General features: G+C 41.2%; 1 protein-coding gene across 4 annotated transcripts in view; it reads left to right on the plus strand.

Annotated features, from left to right (window-relative positions):
• pds5a (PDS5 cohesin associated factor A) overlaps positions 1–20468 on the plus strand; it is a 28078-nt gene that overhangs the window by 5699 nt on the left and 1911 nt on the right. For 2 of the 4 annotated variants that reach the window (XM_006787241.3, XM_006787242.3), the window contains exons 3-32: positions 5354–5557; positions 6242–6328; positions 6628–6725; positions 6996–7122; positions 7219–7299; positions 7443–7583; positions 9204–9319; positions 10614–10708; positions 10827–10972; positions 11292–11443; positions 12037–12150; positions 12492–12573; positions 12667–12715; positions 13530–13669; positions 14001–14116; positions 14614–14719; positions 14831–14991; positions 15211–15334; positions 15478–15636; positions 15823–15891; positions 16023–16159; positions 16296–16419; positions 16530–16734; positions 17250–17364; positions 17535–17667; positions 17914–18033; positions 18562–18624; positions 18783–18931; positions 19016–19103; positions 19184–19452. In XM_006787241.3, the coding sequence (XP_006787304.2) occupies positions 5354–5557; positions 6242–6328; positions 6628–6725; positions 6996–7122; positions 7219–7299; positions 7443–7583; positions 9204–9319; positions 10614–10708; positions 10827–10972; positions 11292–11443; positions 12037–12150; positions 12492–12573; positions 12667–12715; positions 13530–13669; positions 14001–14116; positions 14614–14719; positions 14831–14991; positions 15211–15334; positions 15478–15636; positions 15823–15891; positions 16023–16159; positions 16296–16419; positions 16530–16734; positions 17250–17364; positions 17535–17667; positions 17914–18033; positions 18562–18624; positions 18783–18931; positions 19016–19103; positions 19184–19452 (3770 nt within the window). Of the gene's footprint in view, positions 1–5353; positions 5558–6241; positions 6329–6627; positions 6726–6995; positions 7123–7218; positions 7300–7442; positions 7584–9203; positions 9320–10613; positions 10709–10826; positions 10973–11291; positions 11444–12036; positions 12151–12491; positions 12574–12666; positions 12716–13529; positions 13670–14000; positions 14117–14613; positions 14720–14830; positions 14992–15210; positions 15335–15477; positions 15637–15822; positions 15892–16022; positions 16160–16295; positions 16420–16529; positions 16735–17249; positions 17365–17534; positions 17668–17913; positions 18034–18561; positions 18625–18782; positions 18932–19015; positions 19104–19183; positions 19457–20468 lie in introns of those variants that run through there. The other 2 variants (XM_006787244.3, XM_087841773.1) reach the window with 2 other exon arrangements.

A 20468-nucleotide genomic window follows, 5' to 3' on the forward strand; every position in this document is an offset into this window, starting at 1 on the left:
ATGGATATACCATAAGTTCAATGTAGGCAATATTGCTGCTGGTTAAAGAAGTGTGATTCATGGTAGTGTCTTTGTGGTTTTTTGCTTGGGTATTTGGCAACTTGGAGAGAAGGATTTTGGGTGTGCAACCTATGCAGATGTGCTTGTGTGCAGTCCTTCACAAAGACCACAGCACATAGCACCATCTCCATGGGGCGTCAAATGGTGACTGGTCAAAAAGTGGACCTGAACAGGAAAGGGGGCAACACTGGAGTTTGCAGAGAAGAAGACAAGTGCATAAGAAGCAGCATGAAAAGCACAAAGTAGCTGCAGGGGACAGATTTCATTGTTTTTAATACTTCAGCTATTTATATGTTATGACATCAGTCTTCTCTGTGGTTGCCTGAAAGACCAACAACAACACAAGCAAGTGCAATGCTATGCATATGACCTAATTGCGAAAAATTTCTTTATGCTACAGTCACACTAGGAAAAACTGTTGTTGGAGACCATTGCATGATCACAGTTATTGTGACTATATGCAATGAGCTTGTGTACTCGTTGCCTTTGAAATGGTTGCTTCAAAGATGAGGACCAGGTCTGAGATCACTCGCAGTCCGTTGATGCCTTCAAAGCAACTTTAGGTGTCAATATACGCTCCACAGTGGTTGCTTCCCTCAGCACTGTTACATCATCATACAGATGCAGCCATTTATGCCCGTTGTTAAGGCACAAGAAGCCACAGCGGTATTCTCCTAAACAATCGGTGTTGCCACTCAGACAATATTGCGTTAAACGCCCTGATAAATGTGCATAACTGACCGACGCACAACAAAGATTGTCTCGCGACACAGGATGTCATGTCAAAATCGTGACTTGGCTAGCATAAAAGGCCCTTAGGTGTGTTAAGAAAGTAATATAATAAGATTGAGTCAAGTTGGCAGTTGTAATCTGTTTTTGATAAATCGACAAAAACTTCAGATCTATTGCCATCTGCATGCACAGAATTTCACATTTGCGACTTAAACCTCTTTTCTATTACTACCTAATTGGGTCGGTTCACTACGACTCACTTCAGCTTTCAGGGTTTTTCATTAGGTCATAGTGCCTGGTAGGGCTGCCACAAACAATTATTTTGATAGTCGACTAGTCACCGATTATTTTTGCGACTAGTCGACTAATCAGATCGTGCATCCATTGGACGTAAAACGTACCGCTTATTGCACAAGCATACATCTGCTCTTATATAACTATCATTAGCTTACAGCTTTAAGTGTTTAAGGTATGTGCTAGCTAAAAATAAAGACAAGATGAGAGTTTATTCAATTTTAATGACATTTGCAGATTGTTTCAGTGAAGTTTACTCTGCTTGACGTTTATTCAGCTGTGTAAAAACTATAACTTTAAATCGGTTTGGCTGAGATTAATCAGGAACAAATAAAATACTAAAAAAAGCCAAACAATAACATTTTTAAGTTATCTAAGTGACTTATATATATATATCATGTTTAACCTGAGTAGCGAAAGACGGCGGTGGGTTTGAAAACGATTTGCTGGGAGTCCGGTGTTCTCACCGGCTCTAGTGAGCCTTGAACCCCGGCTAGCTATCGTGCTAGTGGGTAACAGACGTCTCCGAAAACGTCGGAGCGCTTTTGAAAATATGTGGTGTCTTGATAAACTGAGCGGATATTTTAGGTTTATACAGTTACATTCTCGCCTGAAAATATGTTAAATGTTTATTTTGTTACTCAGAAAGAATAATAATAATAAATATAATATAATAAGTAATATTAAAACTAACTAGCTGCCGCCATTGTTGGAAACTGAGCTGGGCCGCGCTATGAATTCTGGGTCAGAGCTTCTTCTTCTTCGGGGTTTAACAGCAGCTGGCATCCTTGTACATGCAGTGCTGCCATCTTCCGTTATTACACTCTTAAATCCTACTACCTATTCCTGCGCCTTTTGGGATCTAGCGTCAAACGACGCGTCGACTATTAAATTAGTCGTCAACGATTTTAATAGTCGACGTAATCGTGGCAGCCCTAGTGCCTGGTACCAGGTCCTTTTTTTAGTACCTACTCTGCCAGGGTTCAAAGTGGTCCAAGGTAATCCAAAAATGTGACGTTGACAGATAGCATGCCAGTGATTGGCTGGTCAGTGGTGTCGCTCGAAGCGTCATAAGAGCATCTTGCTCTTGCGTTTATATAGAGACATAACCAGAATACAGCTGGTTGTTGACAATCTTCATAAACTGGATGAGAAACACTTGCAAACCTTTGCCTTCGTCTGTCTCAGAGTAATTGCAGTCAGTCCGAATTGATTACTTAGAGACTAGAAGTTAAGGTTGTTGAAAGCTCAACCTCTAGGTGACCGGCTGCTTGCTGCAATTTCATGCAAACAGTCTTGTCAAGCTGCATCTGACAAGACAACTTGTCAACTGCTGAGCACATAAACAGTGTTTTGGAGGACTTGGATTTTGAAGTTGCAGCTGTGATGTTTGGTACACTTGGGGTGCAATTACTAGGCAGATAAAAAATTCAGCACTCCTTAATATGTCTTATTGGTTGTTTTTCTAAAAGGCGCTTTCTTAATTAAAAATATTCCATCGGCCTTACAATGTAACTATAAAAATAAAATTATAACAAAATTTTACTTCTAAAGCACCAACACGAAGATTTTCAGCACTTCTTACCAGTTAAAATCAACAGTCTCACTACAGACAAGAGTAAAATGTGAATAAAATTTAAAAAGTTCTGTCGTTAGACGCAAAATGTCTTTACACATGCGCTGCTCTGTGGGTCTCTAATTATTACCCAACAGAGGGACGTGCAAGAACACGTTTGATGCAGTTGGTTTGGACATTAAACAGTCTTTAACCTGCAATCTTCCCACAAATGAGCCCATGTGAGCACAGTGCAAGTAACAGGTAGATCTATTCAAAGTGGGTGATGTGTCTTCCTGCTGCACTCAGCCTTGTCAAACCACACAGAATATTTCCAGTTGTCAAAATGCGTCTGAAGTGGACTACTTCCTGTTGTGTACTACATGTGAGAAAGGACAGACCTGGTTCTCATTGTAAGGAGTTTATGTGTGAAAACTACTCTGAGCTCTTGTCAGTCATCTCTATATGTGGAGGTGGCTACTGTCTCAGGCTGCATCAAAAGTAGCCATTAGTCTATTTAGAGAAAGCTTCTGTTTTTTTGTCTGTAGAAATTCATAACCAACATGTATCAAGCTGACGTGCAATGAATGGGAGTGGCTATAAATGTGGCTCTTAGACTTTTTGATTAGTTAGTTTGATAATGAACTCTGGCTGGTGTTTTACACATTAGATTTGCACAAGAGTAGAACTTGTGGTCTTGGATGATTTGAGTAAAACATTGTACTTGACCTGGCTTCACTGTTTCTACTGTCCTCTTTGTACTTGTTACATCGGTGTTATACTTAAGGCATCCATAGCCCACTTGGGTCTGTATGCTTTAGGTGGTCAAAGTGAAGCTCTGTAAATGTCCACGTGCCTTTAGTTTTGTTGTAATCATGACGAATAGTCCGCAGTAACACTACACTACAAGGCCCTCTCTATGCATTTGTTCTCCAAACAGACTCTTAAGAGGAAGGAGTTGAAATAAACATGTTAGAGGATAAAGTTGTGGCTTAATCATAACAAAGACACACGCTACTCAGAGAATTCTTGATTGAAAATAATGAGGAAAACCTGGAACAGCACAGATGGTAGATGTTTAATTTGTAGTAAAAAGAGCAAACGTCCGTATCAGATTTGATTGATGATGCACCTGATTATAGACCTGTGACTGTTAAAATTAAGGCAGGTAAAGCTTCATTAATAGCTGCCTTTGTATATACACAGAACTGTTTTGAGCTGAAAGGACTTCAGCCTAATTTTAGCCTAACGTTTAGCAGTTGTAGAAAGAGTCAAGAACTTGGTTTAGCAGTTATTTGAAAATGCGTCACTTACATTTTATCACTGAACTAAAGATTTTGTTATATTTAGGTTGCAGAAATGCAGGTAAACAGTCCCACACATTTAGCATAGAGGGCCTCAGCTCTGGGTAGCGAGTGTTTCAACAGAGAGTAGAGAAGCTTGGGGTGCATGTGCGAGTGTGTGTAGGAGTGAAAGGTGTGTATGTATGTGTGTGTGTCTGTCTGTAAGAGTAATTGTGGTGCTCTGCAGTCTGCTGGAGCTCTTGGCCCATCCCCCACCCCTGCTGGCTGGTTATTGAGCTCTGCTGCTATGCTTCAGCTCGCTCTCATACACATAAACACTCACGCACAGAGGAAGCAGCAGCTTAAAGAGAGATACCGTAGCTGTAAAAAGTCATTGGATTGATAAGACTGGTGTGAAGATAAGCTTGAGAAGCCAGTGTTTCATTTTACTGAGAAATAAAAAGGTCCTCAACTGAAGTTTATGTTTGTGTTGTGTGATAATCCAAAGGGCAACGACAACATCAATACCGATGAGTGCTGGAAAGCTGCCACTTTCTACTCAAGTTGTCTTTTTATCTTAGTCATTTAACTCTTTATAACCCACAGCATTGGTACCTCTCGATATTGGTACCTCTGTTTCCTTAAATGTTTGAAGATAATGATGCCGTGCATCAATAATTTGGTCTTTCTTGTTTTAAAGCCCGTCCCAATTTCTATATTTGCTAGCCTGCTGAGCAGGTTGCTGATGTGGTGGTCCATACTATTATCCAGCTGCTTTGCTAAAGAAGACATCATCTCTGGGTTAGATGTAGTCCAGGGTCACCATCTTGGAGCTCGGCTTTGTTGGGCTCCAGAGCAAAACAATGACTTCCTTTATCAGCTGCAATCCAAGACAGTGGAGTTGTTGTTCATTTGCAGGTGTAGCTGGTCTAGTGGTCAGCCATACATCACAAAGTACATTGCAAATGTTATGTTTGTAGAGGAGAAACACATAAATGGATAAGGAAAACGTGTGCCTCTCATGGCAGTACCTGTCTTATGTCATACAGATGAAAAGTCACCTGTCTGCTCTCTCTGGTGGATGTTTTGGTGAGACTGCTTTTCTATTAACCTAAGGGGATTAATTACATTACAATTGCATTGTATGTAAAGGCCATTCAGCAATTTTTGTAGAACTTCTTAGGGCGCATTCCCCATTGGCTTAGAGATGTTGCTGTTAGCCAGAAGGTCTATAGTAGAAGGTTTGGGTAAGATGTAGCTCACCTCATACTTTTTACATACCTTTTTTTTTCTATGACAAAAACACTGGGAACACAAGCAACTGTATTTTGTATTGAAACAGAGCTGTGAAATATTCCACTTGCTTTATGTTTTTTTAAATGCATGCATCCACCATTTCAGCCTCCACCCTTGTCACTCTGTTTAACAGATGGTGGTGAAGACATACATGGACATGGATCAAGACTCAGAAGAGGAAAAGCAGCAATACCTCGGCCTGGCACTCCACCTTGCATCAGAGTTCTTCCTTAGGAACCCCAATAAAGATGTTCGGCTATTAGTGGCCTGCTGCCTGGCTGATATCTTCAGGATCTATGCCCCTGAGGCTCCCTATACCTCCCATGATAAACTCAAGGTTAGATACCAACCTTGGACTGAACACTGTCTTCAAGGGAGTCTTATAGTAGTCCAGATTTTTTGATGATTAGACAAGTTGAAATGACAGCTGTCATCAAATTTATGGACTAAATCAAAATATTGAATTTTGTTCACTTATTGGCCTGTTTCCTGGCTAATAGTTGAGTGTGTTTGATTGCTAGTTTATGGTAAACCAAAATAACCCTGAAATGTGCGTCTACTGTGATCTCATGCACACACGCAGGGTCATATTGGTTTGCAGGGGTGTGGCTAATGTTAAAACTGTTAGCGTCAGCGGCTTTCTTTCCTGATCGGTTAACACCTGCACCACATGCGGTTACACATTGCCCTTACTAGTGAGGGACCAAAGCTTAATCTCTAAGTGTAGTAATTGTGCATACCCCTTTAAAAATGTGCTCAGATCTTATTGAGTCCATTAATATAATTTGACATCAAAAGTAAACAAAATTGAGTTGTGAATTAATGGCATGGTTGAATTTGCAGCAAGATTACAGCGTTGACGGCCAGTTCTTTCATTCAAAACCACAACAAAGTTATTTTACCATGAAGCACACCTCAAGTGAATGTTGGTTGCAAGCCCTCCATTGATCATCTTTGTCACTACTACTGTGAAACTTGTGTGTACTCAACAGCACTAACTCAATTTCCCAAAATTCCCTAGGACATCTTCCTCTTCATCACTAGACAGTTAAAGGGACTAGAAGACACCAAGAGTCCTCAGTTTAACCGATACTTCTACCTGCTGGAGGTAAGGTGCTAAAGGAGAGATCACTGTTCATGTTTGGAGCTAAAACAGTTTGGGTGACTAACAAAAAAAAGTAATTAATAATTTAATCTGTTTTCATGGAAAATTTCCATTCTGTTTCCAGCTACTGAAATAGCAGGATATGTTACTTTGTGTTGTCATAGTAAATATTTGATAGTATCATAAGCTTTTAACCATACACAGTCAGTGTGTTTATGGATTTTAGTTCAAGGTGAAGTACGCAGTAATAGTATTAACTGCTAAAAAAACAGTAACATTTATGGCTTTGTTGTTTTCTATAGAACCTGGCTTGGGTGAAGTCGTACAACATTTGCTTTGAGCTGGAGGACTGCAATGAGATCTTCATCCAGCTTTTCAAAACACTCTTCTCTGTTATCAAGTAAAGACCTTTGTTATTGCTCGAGTCTGTCAAACTCTTTTTACACCAGAGTTTAAAATATGTAACTTGAAGGAAAACCGATAGATTTATTTTAGCATAAAGACATGTATGCTTTTAGATTTTACTACTAAATGGGATTATAATAAACACTGTATGAATTGTTTATAGTTAGTTTTTGATTATTATTATTATTGTTGTTTTTATTTTTGTTTGTTTAATTATTCCTCCTGTTATTACACTGAAAAGATTTCTGTCTTTCTTCCTTCACAGTAACAGCCATAACCACAAGGTACAGATGCACATGTTGGATCTGATGAGTTCTATCATCATGGAGGGAGATGGTGTCACACAGGAGCTGCTGGACACCATCCTCATTAATCTCATCCCTGCACACAAGGTAAAAGGCAAATAACATAGCAATGTACAATATAAAATCAAAAGAATAATACACTTCACCAGATTTAATTTTCATTTTTTGCCTTCCTTGGAACAGAATCTGAACAAGCAAGCATATGATCTTGCTAAGACTCTGCTGAAGAGGACTGTCCAGACTATTGAGACATGTATTGCAAATGTGCGTAGCGTCCTGCACTCAGTTGCATATTTTAATGTTTTACTTGCACCTTCTCCCTTGTATTTGGTTCGTTTAAATTTCAGTGTGTCTCTAACGTTTTGTTTTGTTTTAATCTAATGCAGTGTTTTATTTTTCATCTTTAGTTCTTCAATCAGGTTTTAGTGATGGGCAAGTCATCAGTCAGCGATTTATCAGAGCACGTCTTTGATCTCATCCAGGAACTGTTTGCCATTGATCCTATGCTGCTTACCTCTGTCATGCCACAGCTGGAGTTCAAGCTTAAGGTGAAGACAACAATCACAAAACAGACTTTAACCCTGTTGTTGATTAACAGTATGCATTATAAATATTATTTAACCTTTGTGGTGTTGGTGTTTAATGGGTTGTCAACTTACTGAAGGTTAAAGGAAAAGCGGAGGACTGTATTTGACTAATCTAGAGTGAGTTCAGCAATTTTACATATCAATGCAGCTGTTTGTGACACTCTTTGGGAGTACTTATGTTCACAATTTGGCAGCTGGTACCTTTATTTTATCCTGTTCATTTTCGTTAAAAATCGTTCGTGGTGGGCGTCCGCGGTTCAGGGGGTTGGGAAACTCATCTTGTAACTGGAAGGTTGCCGGTTCGATCCCCAGCTCTGTCTGTCCTGGTGGTTGTGTCCTTGGGCAAGACACTTCACCTACCGCCTACTGGTGTTGTGACAGGGCCAGGGGCGATATGGCAGCCTCGCTTCTGTCAGTCTGCCCCAGGGCAGCTGTGGCTACAACTGTGGTTTGCCTCCACCAGTGTGTGAATGTGAGAGTGAATGAATAGTGGAATTATAAAGCGCTTTGGGTGCCTAGAAAAGCGCTATATAAATGCAATCCATTATTATTATTATTAAAAATCATCCATCCATCCATTTTCTTCTGCTTATCTGGGGCAAATTGCAGGAGCATCAGCCTAAGCAGAGAAGCCCAGACCTCCCTCTCCCCAGCCACCTCCTGTAGTTTATCTGGGGGAACACACAGATGTTGCCAGACATGTTGAGAGATATCTCTCCAGCATGTCCTGGGCCACCTCCCGGTGGGACAAATCCAAAATACCTCACCTAGGAAGCATCCTTGTTAAACCTTAACTGGCTCCTTTCAATGTGGATGTCTCAAATAACCGAACTCATCACCCTAAGGGAGAGGCCAGCCACCCTTCAGAGAAAGCTGATTTCCGTCGCTTGCTCTGTGATCTTGTTCTTTAGAACAAGAAATCTTCATCATAAAATATGACCTGCTTTAATATATTTCAGTTCGTCGTCCAATGAGCTCTGAAAATTTAGCGAGAGCAAGAGTCATGTGGTAGAGCCGATAAACATCAGCCACAGACATCAGTGAACCTCGTCATGTTTGATATCAGTCAGCAAGGCGATATCTGCCAAAACCCACTCTTGGCTGAGATATCAGTGCATCACTGAGGTTTCATCTTGCATCACCACTGAGTAATGACTTGTCTGTTATCTTTCATTCACTTTTCCTTTTCTTAGTTAGATGCTCAGTTGTTTTGTTCGTCACGCAGATGTTTTTGAAGACCAGCTATTCTTGTATGAAGTCTTTTTGGTCATGACATGACATGAGTGCCCAGTACCTTTACACCATCACAGTAAGCCACCTCTGTATTGAGTTGGCCGTCATATCTGAGCCGTTTCTGTAAATACTGTAAGAATGAGTGACCAGCAAGTGGGGAAAAAAAATTCATACTTTAAAATAAAACTGTCTTCAAGGGAGTGGCTGAAACATGCGCTGCTCTGTGTGTGCAGCAGTATGTGAAATGGGTCTGAGCACAAGACATGAACAGTATTAATAACAGCTTCAAGATAAAAGCTGCAGCCGGTATTAAAAATAAGTGTGTGTGTGTGTGTGTTGTGTTTGCAGAGCAATGATGGTGAGGAGCGTCTTGCTGTTGTACGGCTGCTGGCAAAGTTGTTCGGAGCCAAAGACTCTGAGCTGGCCTCGCAGAACAGACCGCTGTGGCAGTGCTTCCTAGGACGGTGGGTGACGTGAACACAGACATGAAGTAATGTTTTAAGCTGCCTCAATTCAGTCACGAGAGACAAAGAAACGTGTAAAGAGATGGCATTAATGCAAAAATGTAATTTTTATTACAATTATATTAGTTAAGGAGAAGTTATGTAGAGAGAAGTGAATTTACTTCCATCATCTTATGATTTATCTATAAATTGGATCTGTAGTGTGTTTTAATTGGGAACTGGTCTATGCATTTAGCACAATGGGGGAAAAGGGAAAGTTTCCTGGCTCCAAAAATAGCTCAGATTAATGGAGAATTGGTGAACAGTGTAAGGTGTGACCTCAGCTCACCTATCAGTAAAATGTGTACAGATTTGTCCTGCTAGTTGGGTTTCCTACAGATTTGGATCCTATTCATGGTGTTGACAGGTGAGGGTTGGGGTGATGGGGTTATCTGTGCATGTGTGTATGCAAGCCACATGTTTTGGTAGTTAATTTTGAAGTATAATTATTAAGGTCAAAGGACAGCAAATGTTTCCCACACTCAGTGGACTTCACCCAGTAATGGAAAGTCCTTGTTCTGCTCTCCAATCTTGGGTCGTTTGGTGTTGCGGTGAATGCAAAAATTCTCTACCTGGTTCTGGTTACAGCAGCTGTCCAGAGCAGAACAAAGATCCCTTCATTTAAGGAGTCCTGTAAGGAGGTGGACTCAGCCCTCTATTTAGAGGCAGCTGAATAAAGGTTCTTTTTCTAACTTCGCTCTGTGTTTCACTATGAGAATCGTGACTTCCGTAGTTGGTCACACCAAGGTGATTCCCACAGTGAAACACCTGACTCTGTTATCAAAGAACCAGGAATTACACTAAGTAACCCAACGTTCTAGTTTGAGCTTGCAGCAAGTCCAAGACTGTGGGGTTGAAGCACATCAAGCAGGACGTAGTCATCTTTGATGATCGAACCGAACGATAGTGAGGACCACCACAAGAGCAACTTGGCCAGACAGCAGAGAAAACACAAGGCAGGAAGGGCACAGGCTCACTAATAAGCAGTGTCTAACCTTTAAATTTTCCTCTAGTACTTTTATTGCAGAGAGGGCGTTTTCTGTGTAAAAACTTAAAGAAGAAAAGAAATGCTTAAAATAAGTGGCCAATTATTCTTTGGTGCCTGTGAGACCTGCCTATGTAAAGTCTGTGTGGGGAAACAGTGTAGGCCTCATCAGTCTTTTTTACTAAGTTTTACTGAGGCACTTTTTTTTTTTACCTACAAAGTTTAATGCCTAATTAAATTAATTATGTGTAACTATATTTTGGTTTCCAGGTTCAATGACATCCATGTACCAGTCAGGCTAGAGTGTGTAAAGTTTGCCAGCCACTGCCTCATGAACCACCCAGACTTGGCAAAAGACTTGACAGGTTTGCTTTGTTTTTTTTGTGTTTGGGAGTTTTTCCACTTGCAGTCTTAACCCGCTGTTTTTCATCTTGATTTAACAGAAATATTCTTGCTTATCTTTATTATTCTTTATTCCCTCAGAGTATTTGAAGGTGCGTTCCCACGACCCAGAGGAAGCCATTCGTCATGATGTCATCGTCACCATCATTAATGCTGGGAAAAAAGACCTCAACTTGGTCAATGACCAGCTGTTAGGCTTTGTACGGGAAAGGACCTTGGACAAGAGGGTAACATAAATATTTGTAGTACAGATATTGTAACGGGCATGTGTTACTTTAGAACTAGTGACGTGTGGGTTTATTGGCTTGTCACTTAACGTTGTCATGGCAACAATAGTGTAATTTTAGTGCCATCATCAGTAGTTATTGACCTTATGAAGTGAATTATGTATAACATATAACAGTGTTCATAAAAGAGATAAAATTTCCCTGAATGCAACATAATTTCCTTATCAAACAAGAAATAATATAATTTACTTCCAAAATCTTAATTACATTTTTTCATCTTTAATCTTTTTTTCTTCCCTTTTCCTCCCTCTTGCTGCAGTGGCGTGTGCGTAAGGAGGCCATGATGGGCCTGGCTCAGCTTTACAAGAAATACTGTCTGCACCACGAGGCTGGAAAAGAGTCTGCCCAAAAGATCAGCTGGATCAAAGACAAACTGCTGCACATCTACTACCAGAACAGCATCGACGACAAGTGAGAACATGCAGGCTTTACAAATTGGACTAATTATTTACTGCTGCTAAGAATCAAATTCACAAAACCCAAGAGGTTTACTTTTTATTTTATATTGTTTGTTTTGTTTATATTTCATTTGCATTTTAAAAGGCAAAAGTGAATCTGCGAGGGCAAAAACGTAAAAGTACTGAAGTTATTTTGTTTTTCATTTTTAGAAAAGGAAACGGTGCGGATAAGTTTTAGATTCAATTAATTGATATTTGTGTTAGGAGGACTGAGGTGAAATATTTGAGCATTTGTACCTTGTGACCTGCAGACCAGCCTTAGCAGTAAGTCCGGTAATCAGAAATGAGGCTGACAGACCAATTCAGTGCACCACTTTACAGCACCAGGTCTTTGCTGCAGGCTAAGAGGACAACTTGTGTTTTAAAGGAACTGTTTTCCTACAGTGTTTTTGATAATGAGTTTTTCTCCTGGATTAATGTTGCAGAATAAGGCTAGTTGTCCACTACTGGGTAGTGTTTAAAGCAGAGAAGGCCTTTAAACTTGCACCCTAGCTGATTTATTGATTTTTCTGTGTTTTCAAACAATTCTTCCTTCCTTTCCTGCAGGTTATTAGTTGAGAAGATCTTTGCCCAGTACATGGTCCCTCACAATCTTGATACAGAGGAGAAGATGAAATGCCTCTACTACCTGTATGCCTGCCTGGACACGAACGCTGTCAAGTCAGTAAACCCACACTAATGACACCATCAAATCATGTCATATATTTTTATATTACACACACCATAAAACTGCCTGGATTATTCTTTACACATGTATGCGTCCCGTAGAGTCTATGTGACATAAATTTCATCATCTTGCAGTAACCGTAAGGGTCTTTGCGGATGTCTGTGTGTCTGTCTGGTTTTCGTTTTTTGTGGCGGCGTGGACTTGTCTGCAGAGAATTTGTTTTACAATGCACAACTTACACATGTGCCCCAGGCGGCAGACAAGTGGACTTCAAAGAAGCATAACAAGACTGAATACTTTTCTCTCTCTCGGTGTAATTAATTTTTGCTTTCAGGGCCCTGAATGAGATGTGGAAGTGTCAGAACATGCTCAGAGGCCTCGTCAAGGAGCTGCTTGACCTCCACAAGCTGCCAGTGGTACATTTATGCAAACACACGCACTGATCACCCGTTCCTCCTATTCTTTAAAACTATAACCTGGTTCTTTTTCTCTCTCTCCCTTTCTCTTAGTCTGAGGCCAACAACACAGCAATGTTTGGGAAGTTGATGAGTATTGCCAGTAAGTTGTAAACACACAAACACTAGACAGGTTCTTGTTCTTTAAGGCCAGCTTCTCTTTAAATCGTCTTTGATTGGTTGCCCCTCATAAGCATGGTTTGAGCAGCAATTGGGTTATTTGTCCTCACACTAATAACCTACCTCCTGGTTGTAGCTTACCAGGTCATCTTCTAATTGGAAGGTTGGTAGTTTGATCACTGGCGGCTTCAGCCTGTATCCTTGGGCAAGATACTGAACCCCAAGTTCCTCTATGATGCTTTCTTTAGGGTGTTAATGGGTGAGTGATGCATGTTGTATAAAGTGCTTAAAGTGCTCAGGTAAAGGAGAAAAGCACCATATATGAACCAGTTCATTTACCATTTACTCACAGCCGGAGATGTGTTCACATTAAAGACAGGCTCTCTCTTTTACATCACACAGAGCCAAGACTAGAAAAACTGTCAGAAACTAGACGAGTGTTTAAAGCAGTTTGAAACCTGAGCTTTTTACCCTGATTATTTGCATTTTTTTATTTGAAACTTTGGCCCAGTATTAGTCCTAGTATCCACCATTGAAACAGTGTGTATTTGTGTATATGTAGCACAATATCACTATTCTTTAAATACATGCAAATAGTGTCGACATGGTTGCTTAACATGTCCAAGCGTGTTGTTCACAAATCATGAGGTCAATATTTGTCTCTCGGCCACACCAGTCCTCATGTCAAGGTGTCATTGTTGCAGTCTGTGGATATATGATGGATAATCCAGTGGGTCAGCTTGAATTCTTTAGGTGCATAACTTACCGCCTATTATAACTCTGCCTTGTATTTTCAGAGAACCTCCCAGATGCTGGGAAAGCTCAGGACTTCATGAAGAAGTTCAATCAGGTACTCGGTGAGGATGAGAAGCTCCGAGTTCAGCTGGAGATGCTCATCAGTCCGACGTGCTCCTGCAAACAAGCTGAGATTTGTGTGGTGAGATGACATGTTTGATGCCTCCTCTCTTTAATGGTTTGGTCCCTAATTTCAGTGCTGTTAGTTTGAATGTATCAGACCAAAAGCACGAAATAACCAAAACAACTTTATTTTTCAATTAAAGGTCCAGTCAGTCAAAGAAAATGCAGATTTCTGTGACAGATTTCAGTCTTGAACTGTGATAGAGAGCAAAATAACTGCTAGGTTTACTTTTTTTCCCCTCTTAACCAGAGTTTTAATAATATATGACTTGCTGTGAATGTGCATGCATAATAACATGCACAGAATGACAAGTATTAAGATGTTATGATGCTGTTTATACTCTCTGCAGAGGGAAATCACTCGGAAGTTGACGTTCCCCAAACAGCCCACTAACCCGTTCCTGGAGATGGTGAAGTTCCTGTTGGAGCGTATTGCTCCTGTTCACATCGACTCTGAAGCCATCAGGTCAGAAAAATTCGCATGTGAACACTGATGGAACGGACTCAAAACGGAGCTAAAATGTTAACATTTGTTTAAGTTTAAACTCTGATTCCAGCAAACTGGATCAAAGTAAACCAGTGTTTTTGTATGGTCTCCAAAACAGGTATATGACTAGCAGTGTCTCCCTTCCCCTCACTCAAACTGCTTCATGCCCTAGCTTTGTCTCTGTCATTGTGTAACACTTTACCATAGACAGACTTTCCTCATTCACTGAGACACCTAGTGGTGATATGGTGTAACTGCAGGCCTCTGGCAGGGCATAAGTTTAACCCTTTCTTCATTGTGGAAAAACACCATTAGGAGTAAACACATGTACTGAATGACTTTTACTTCTCATTCTTTGCAGTCTAACAGTTCCTACTCAACCCTTTTTACTTCCTGAAGCTATAACCAAACAAATTTGGACATAAATTTGCTTAATTTAGGAGTAGTAATAATCTTTGTTTCATCTTTTACTTTAGTGCTCTGGTAAAGCTGTTGAACAAGTCTATTGAGGGCACAGCTGATGATGATGAGGAAGGTGTTACCCCTGATACAGCCATCCGCTCAGGACTGGAGCTACTCAAGGTACATGCTGTCACCAAAGTGTACTGAAATCAAATTGTCAGCACACAATAATAAGAAGAACAAAATACCTGTATGATACTGCTTAAAAAACATTTCCTTCTCTGTTTCCAGGTTCTGTCTTTCACCCACCCCACTGCATTTCACTCGGCAGAGACCTACGAGTCTCTGCTCCAGTGTTTGAAGATGGAGGATGACAAAGTTGCAGAGGCAGCCATCCAGATTTTCAGAAACACTGGGCAGAAGATCGAGACGGAGTTACAGCAGATAAGATCGTAAGTGACATAAATTTACAGAGACGTAAATGCGCCAGGAGTCTTTAAGTTTCAAGAGATGTGCCTTTACTTTCAATATACTTACTTATTGGTGCTTCACTAATGATAAATCATTAAATAACAGCACTATACATTTGAAGATGCTAAGTTAGGGGTTTAAAAAAAATTACAAAATTAGCTGTGTTGGTCTTTAATCGCTTGTTCTTGTTTGTCCATCAGGACACTGATTCCTATCTTGCATCAGAAGGCCAAGCGGGGCACCCCTCACCAGGCCAAGCAGGCTGTTCACTGTATTCATGCCATCTTCAACAACAAGGAAGTGCAGCTGGCACAGATTTTTGAGGTATTCAATTATTCCACTTGAGCAATCGTATGATTTTACATCACCTCGATTGCATATTAAATATGTGGCTGCTTTATTCAAACATTTTGTCATCTTTCCTTTCTTTGTATTGATGTATTCACACCGTGTGTTTCTTCTTCCAGCCTCTGTCACGTAGTCTGAACGCAGACGTCCCAGAGCAGCTCATCACGCCTCTCGTGTCCTTGGGCCATATCTCCATGCTGGCTCCAGATCAGTTTGCTTCCCCAATGAAATCCATTGTTGCCAACTTTATTGTAAAGGACTTGCTCATGAATGACCGGGTAAGTGGAGACCCCTGTATGTAGGCAAGAAGTGTGTGTGTGTGTGTGTGTGTGTGTGTGTGTGTGTGTGTGTGTGTGTGTGTGTGTGTGTGTGTGTGTGTGTGTGTGTGTGTGTGTGTGTGTGTGTGTGTGTACACAAAAAGAAAAAGTGAAAATCTGATTGGCTTGTGCCTTTTGTTTCTTCAGTCGGTAGGAAACAAGAATGGAAAACTGTGGACCACTGATGAGGAAGTCTCACCGGAAGTTCTTGCTAAGGTAAGAGGTGATTTCAGTTGTAATACAGTCTGTTTGAGGTTCTTCATCAAAACTATTTTTGTGTCATTATATTTTAAAAACAGAATCTTTATAACAAGGATCTTTCTCTTTTTAAATTTCTGTTCCCAAAGGTTCAGGCCATCAAACTGCTCGTGCGTTGGTTACTAGGAATGAAGAACAACCAATCCAAGTCAGCGAACTCCACCCTGCGCCTGCTGTCAGCCATGTTGGTCAGCGAAGGAGACCTCACAGAGCAGAAGAAGATCAGGTACCTGGGGCTGGAGGTCCCATTGCTGAGTGACAGCTGTTAATAGTCATATGTGTGGGAGTGCTTTGGATGGAGACCTTAATTTTTCTTGGCTCGTGTTTTGAGGTGACCGGTTGTTTTTTCCTACTCCTGACAGTAAATCGGACATGTCCCGTCTGAGGCTGGCTGCAGGTGGAGCCATTATGAAGTTGGCACAAGAGCCGTGTTACCATGAAATCATCACACCTGAGCAGTTTCAGCTGTGTGGCCTCGTTATCAATGCAAGTCTCGCCTTCATATCAGACTTTAGTGCCTCTGTCATTGATGAAAAAGTTAAAAAAAACAACAAAAAAACTTCGTATCCACTGACGCGGTTTGTTCCTCCATGCAGGACGAGTGCTACCAGGTTCGTCAGATCTTTGCACAGAAGTTGCACCTGGCTCTTGTGAAATTGCTGCTGCCCCTCGAATACCTGGCTGTGTTCGCTCTGTGCGCCAAGGACCCGGTGAAGGAGCGCCGCGCACATGCCCGACAGTGCCTCCTCAAAAACATCTCCGTCCGCAGAGAGTACATCAAACAAAACCCCCTCGCTCAGGGTCAGTTCTCTACACCGAAACATCAGCTTTTAATATGCTCTTTCTTAGATGGCAGTTTAGATGATGAAAGAGGATCGGAGTAATGTTTAATCCAAATGTAGTACAAATTGTTACTAATGTCATGTTAATATTAGGCTTTTGAGTCAGTTGGAAAAACAGCTTTTGGAATAAATACTTTAGTCAGATGTTGTTAAGTCACTGCATAATTAAAAAAAAACATCAAACAGAAGAGAGAAACATGATGATAGTGATTATTTGTTGGTTTGTTTTTATTACAGCATCCAGAACAGCTTTGTTTTTGTCCTGCCAAAGGTCATTTTACAGTTTTATGTTTGGCTTTTCTAATTCAAACACAGCATCACAGAAAAAGCAGCAGCATTGTTGGCTGAGATTTATTGAGATACTTATTCAGCAAGTAACATTTTACCTGGCGTTTTCTTTTTCCCACATTGAAAAAGGGGACATAGAAAGTTACTCCCACGCATTAAAATTAGCTATTGTCTCTTTCTCCTCAGAAAAACTTGTCTCTCTTCTTCCTGAGTATGTGGTTCCTTACATGATCCACCTGCTGGCTCATGACCCAGACTTCACAAAACCGCATGAATATGAGCAGCTCAAAGACATCAAAGAGTGAGTGTGTTTTGATTTAGTCTCCCGCTGAGACTGCCTTTCCAAAAATGCTCTTATTTCTAAATTGCTCTTTTGTTCTATTATAAAGTCCAGCGAATACAGATAAATGATGATCGTACAGCTGTGGCATAAAGAATATTTATTTTGTGTGTGTGTGTGTTCATATATAGATGCCTGTGGTTCATGCTTGAAGTGCTGATGACTAAGAATGAGAACAACAGTCATGCCTTTCTTAGGAAGATGGTAGAAAATATCAAACAAACCAAGGATGCTCAGTGTCCTGATGATGCAAAGGCCAACGAGGTATGTAATAGTGTTACTACAGTTTTGCATTTTAACATTTAAAAAATTTGACTGGACGTCCAGTGTAGTTTATATAATAGAGTTAATACTTTGAATTGCATTTACAGTTTGCCAGTAAACTATAAATTTGAGTCATTCCTGTTCTTTAAAATTACAAAGTAAAATCTTTGGATTCTGCATTATTGGGCAGACAGTGTGTTTAGCAATCGGGCAACTGAATGGCTTTCTTTCATGTTGTGATTACAGAAACTGTACATTGTCTGTGACGTCGCTCTCTTCGTGATCGCCAACAAGAGCACTGCGTGTCACCTGGATTGTCCGAAAGAGCCTGTCTTACCCTCCAAGTTCTTCCTCATACAGGACAAGGTCACACACACACACACACACACACGTGTGTATTTATATCCTCGTGGGGATATCTCATTGGAGTAATGCTTTCCCTAGCCACTTACCCTAACCCTAACCATCAAAAATGAATGCCTAACCCTGACCCTTACCCTAAACCCAACCATAACCTAATTGTAACCCTAACACTAAAACCACATTTGGAGTCTCAAAAATGTCTTCAAACTTGAGGGGACCGGGATTGTGGTCCACACGAGGGCTGTTTGTCCCCACAAGTATAGTAAACTTCCAATTTTTGGTCCCCACAAAGATATGTGTCTCTCACACACACAGTGTTTTGAGAGACAGGAAAATGGTTAGGCTTGGACACATTTAGTCATCTCAGGCACAAATCGAGCTGTTTGACCTCTTTCTGGGGATGGAAAGTGATTCATGCTGGTATAGAGCTGGGAAATTGTGCTTATGTGCAGTTAGGAATCTAAATCATGACCTTATTTATGGTTTGGCTTTACAGTGATCAGTTGTCTTGTTTTTAATTTCTTTCAACAGGACTTCAAAAACGATAAAGAGTATTTGATGGCAGAAATGAGACAAATGCTGCTCACTGGAAAGGTAAATGCACAACACCGAGGCTTGTTACGTTACATTAGGTTAGTTGCCCACAGTTTGTCAGTGAACTCTAAATTGGAGTCATGATGTGGAGCTAGGAGGTTTAAAAATTTGCCACGTTATTCTGAGCACAGAAAGCTGAATTCTCTTTCACTATGTAGCCCAAACCAGCTCCTGTGTTAGGAGCAGTAAACAAGCCTCTGACGGTACCAGGGAGGAGGATCTTCACCAAGACCACCACAGCTTCAGACACAACCAGTAACACCAGCACCAACTCCTCTCCTCTGAGCTCAACAATCAACAAGAACAGGTAAGCACGCAGACACAGATGCTACAGGCGCTCGCTCTTAAACATAAAGTTTCTGGTATCACCAACACTCTCTGCGTCTCACAGTAACAGCAGCTCTACCATCGAGTCATCAGAGAGCAGAGCACAGGAAAACAACGAGAACCCAGTCATCAAGGCTGAAGAGGTGAAGAAGGTAATCTCACGTGGGAACTACACATTTCCTGCGTTTAAGCACTGTTTTTACTCAACTGAACTCTTACTGCCGTTTCCCAGGTCGAGCCCAGTCAGAAAGCAGCTCCCGATGCCGGGACAGAAGCGTCGCCTGTCAAACGACGTGGTCGCCCGCCTAAATCAGCTGCTGCTGCTCCAGTAGCAGCTGACAAAGAGGGAGGAGCGGCACCAGTGGGAGGTGGAACCAGCAGAGGCAGGAAAAGGGCAGCTGACCCCAACTCGAACCCGTCTGCAGAGTCAATCAACATCAAGATGTCAAAACAGCAGCAGCAGAATGACGAAGGGACAAAGAGACAGATTGACCTGCAGAGGTGAGGAACGTGGTTTGCTGGGTTCAGATCTGGTGATCGTGGAGGCCATTTGAGTACAGTGAACTCATTTTCATTAAGCTTGGCCCTTGACCCTGCTGGAAGCAGCCATCAGAGGGTGCTTAAACAATGCTCTGTGTGTACTAAGGCAGCGGTCCCCAACCCCCGGTCAGTGAGTCATTTGGTACCGGGCCGTGAGAGTTGAGACTCGGGTGTGAAATGTCTGGTTTTTATCGGTTTTTAGCATTATTTTGTTATCGCTTTTTTTCGTTAACTCAGTTTTCCTGGGTCTTTTCACGTGTGTTATGAATAAATCTTCTTTTTTTCGGTGCCGGTACTAGTTTTATTTTGTTGAATTTATCCGCGACACCTTAAAGGCCGGTCCGTGAAAATATTGTCGGGCGCAAAAAAGGTTGGGGACTGCTGTACTAAGGAGCCCAGAGTGCTACAAGAAAATACTCCCTACATGATTACACCACCAGCAGCAGCCTGAAACATAATACAAGCCAAGATAGATGCTTTTATGGTATTTACACCAAATTCTGACCCCGACCTTCCCAGTGTGGCAGCAGAAATCAAGCCTCAGTTTTGTGCTGTCCAGTTTTGGTGACGTGTGAACTGCAGCCTCAGTTTTCTGTTCTTGGCTCACAGGAGTGGCACCTGGTGTGGTCTTCTCCTGCTGTAGACCATCTGCTTTAAAGTCAAACTTATGTGTTTAGAGATGCTCTTCTGCATACCTTGGTTGTAATGAGGTATGCACAGTTATTGCTGCCTTCCTGTCAGCTCACAGCCTTCTGGTTATTCCCCTCTGACCTCTGGCATCAACAAAGTATTTTCTCCCAGAGAACTTTTGTTCACTGGATATTTTCTAGGATCATTTGCTGTAAATCCCAGTAGATGAGCAGCTTCTAAAATACTCAAACCATGGACCATACCACGTTGAATCACTTGTATCACCTCTCTTCCACTTTTTGATGCTCACTTTAAACCTTAGCAGGTTGTGGTGACCGTGTCTGCAT

The sequence above is a fragment of the Neolamprologus brichardi genome, chromosome 6, assembly GCF_056152115.1.
Source record: "Neolamprologus brichardi isolate AB-2024 chromosome 6, ASM5615211v1, whole genome shotgun sequence".
In the NCBI taxonomy this organism is placed as follows: Eukaryota; Metazoa; Chordata; class Actinopteri; order Cichliformes; family Cichlidae; genus Neolamprologus; species Neolamprologus brichardi.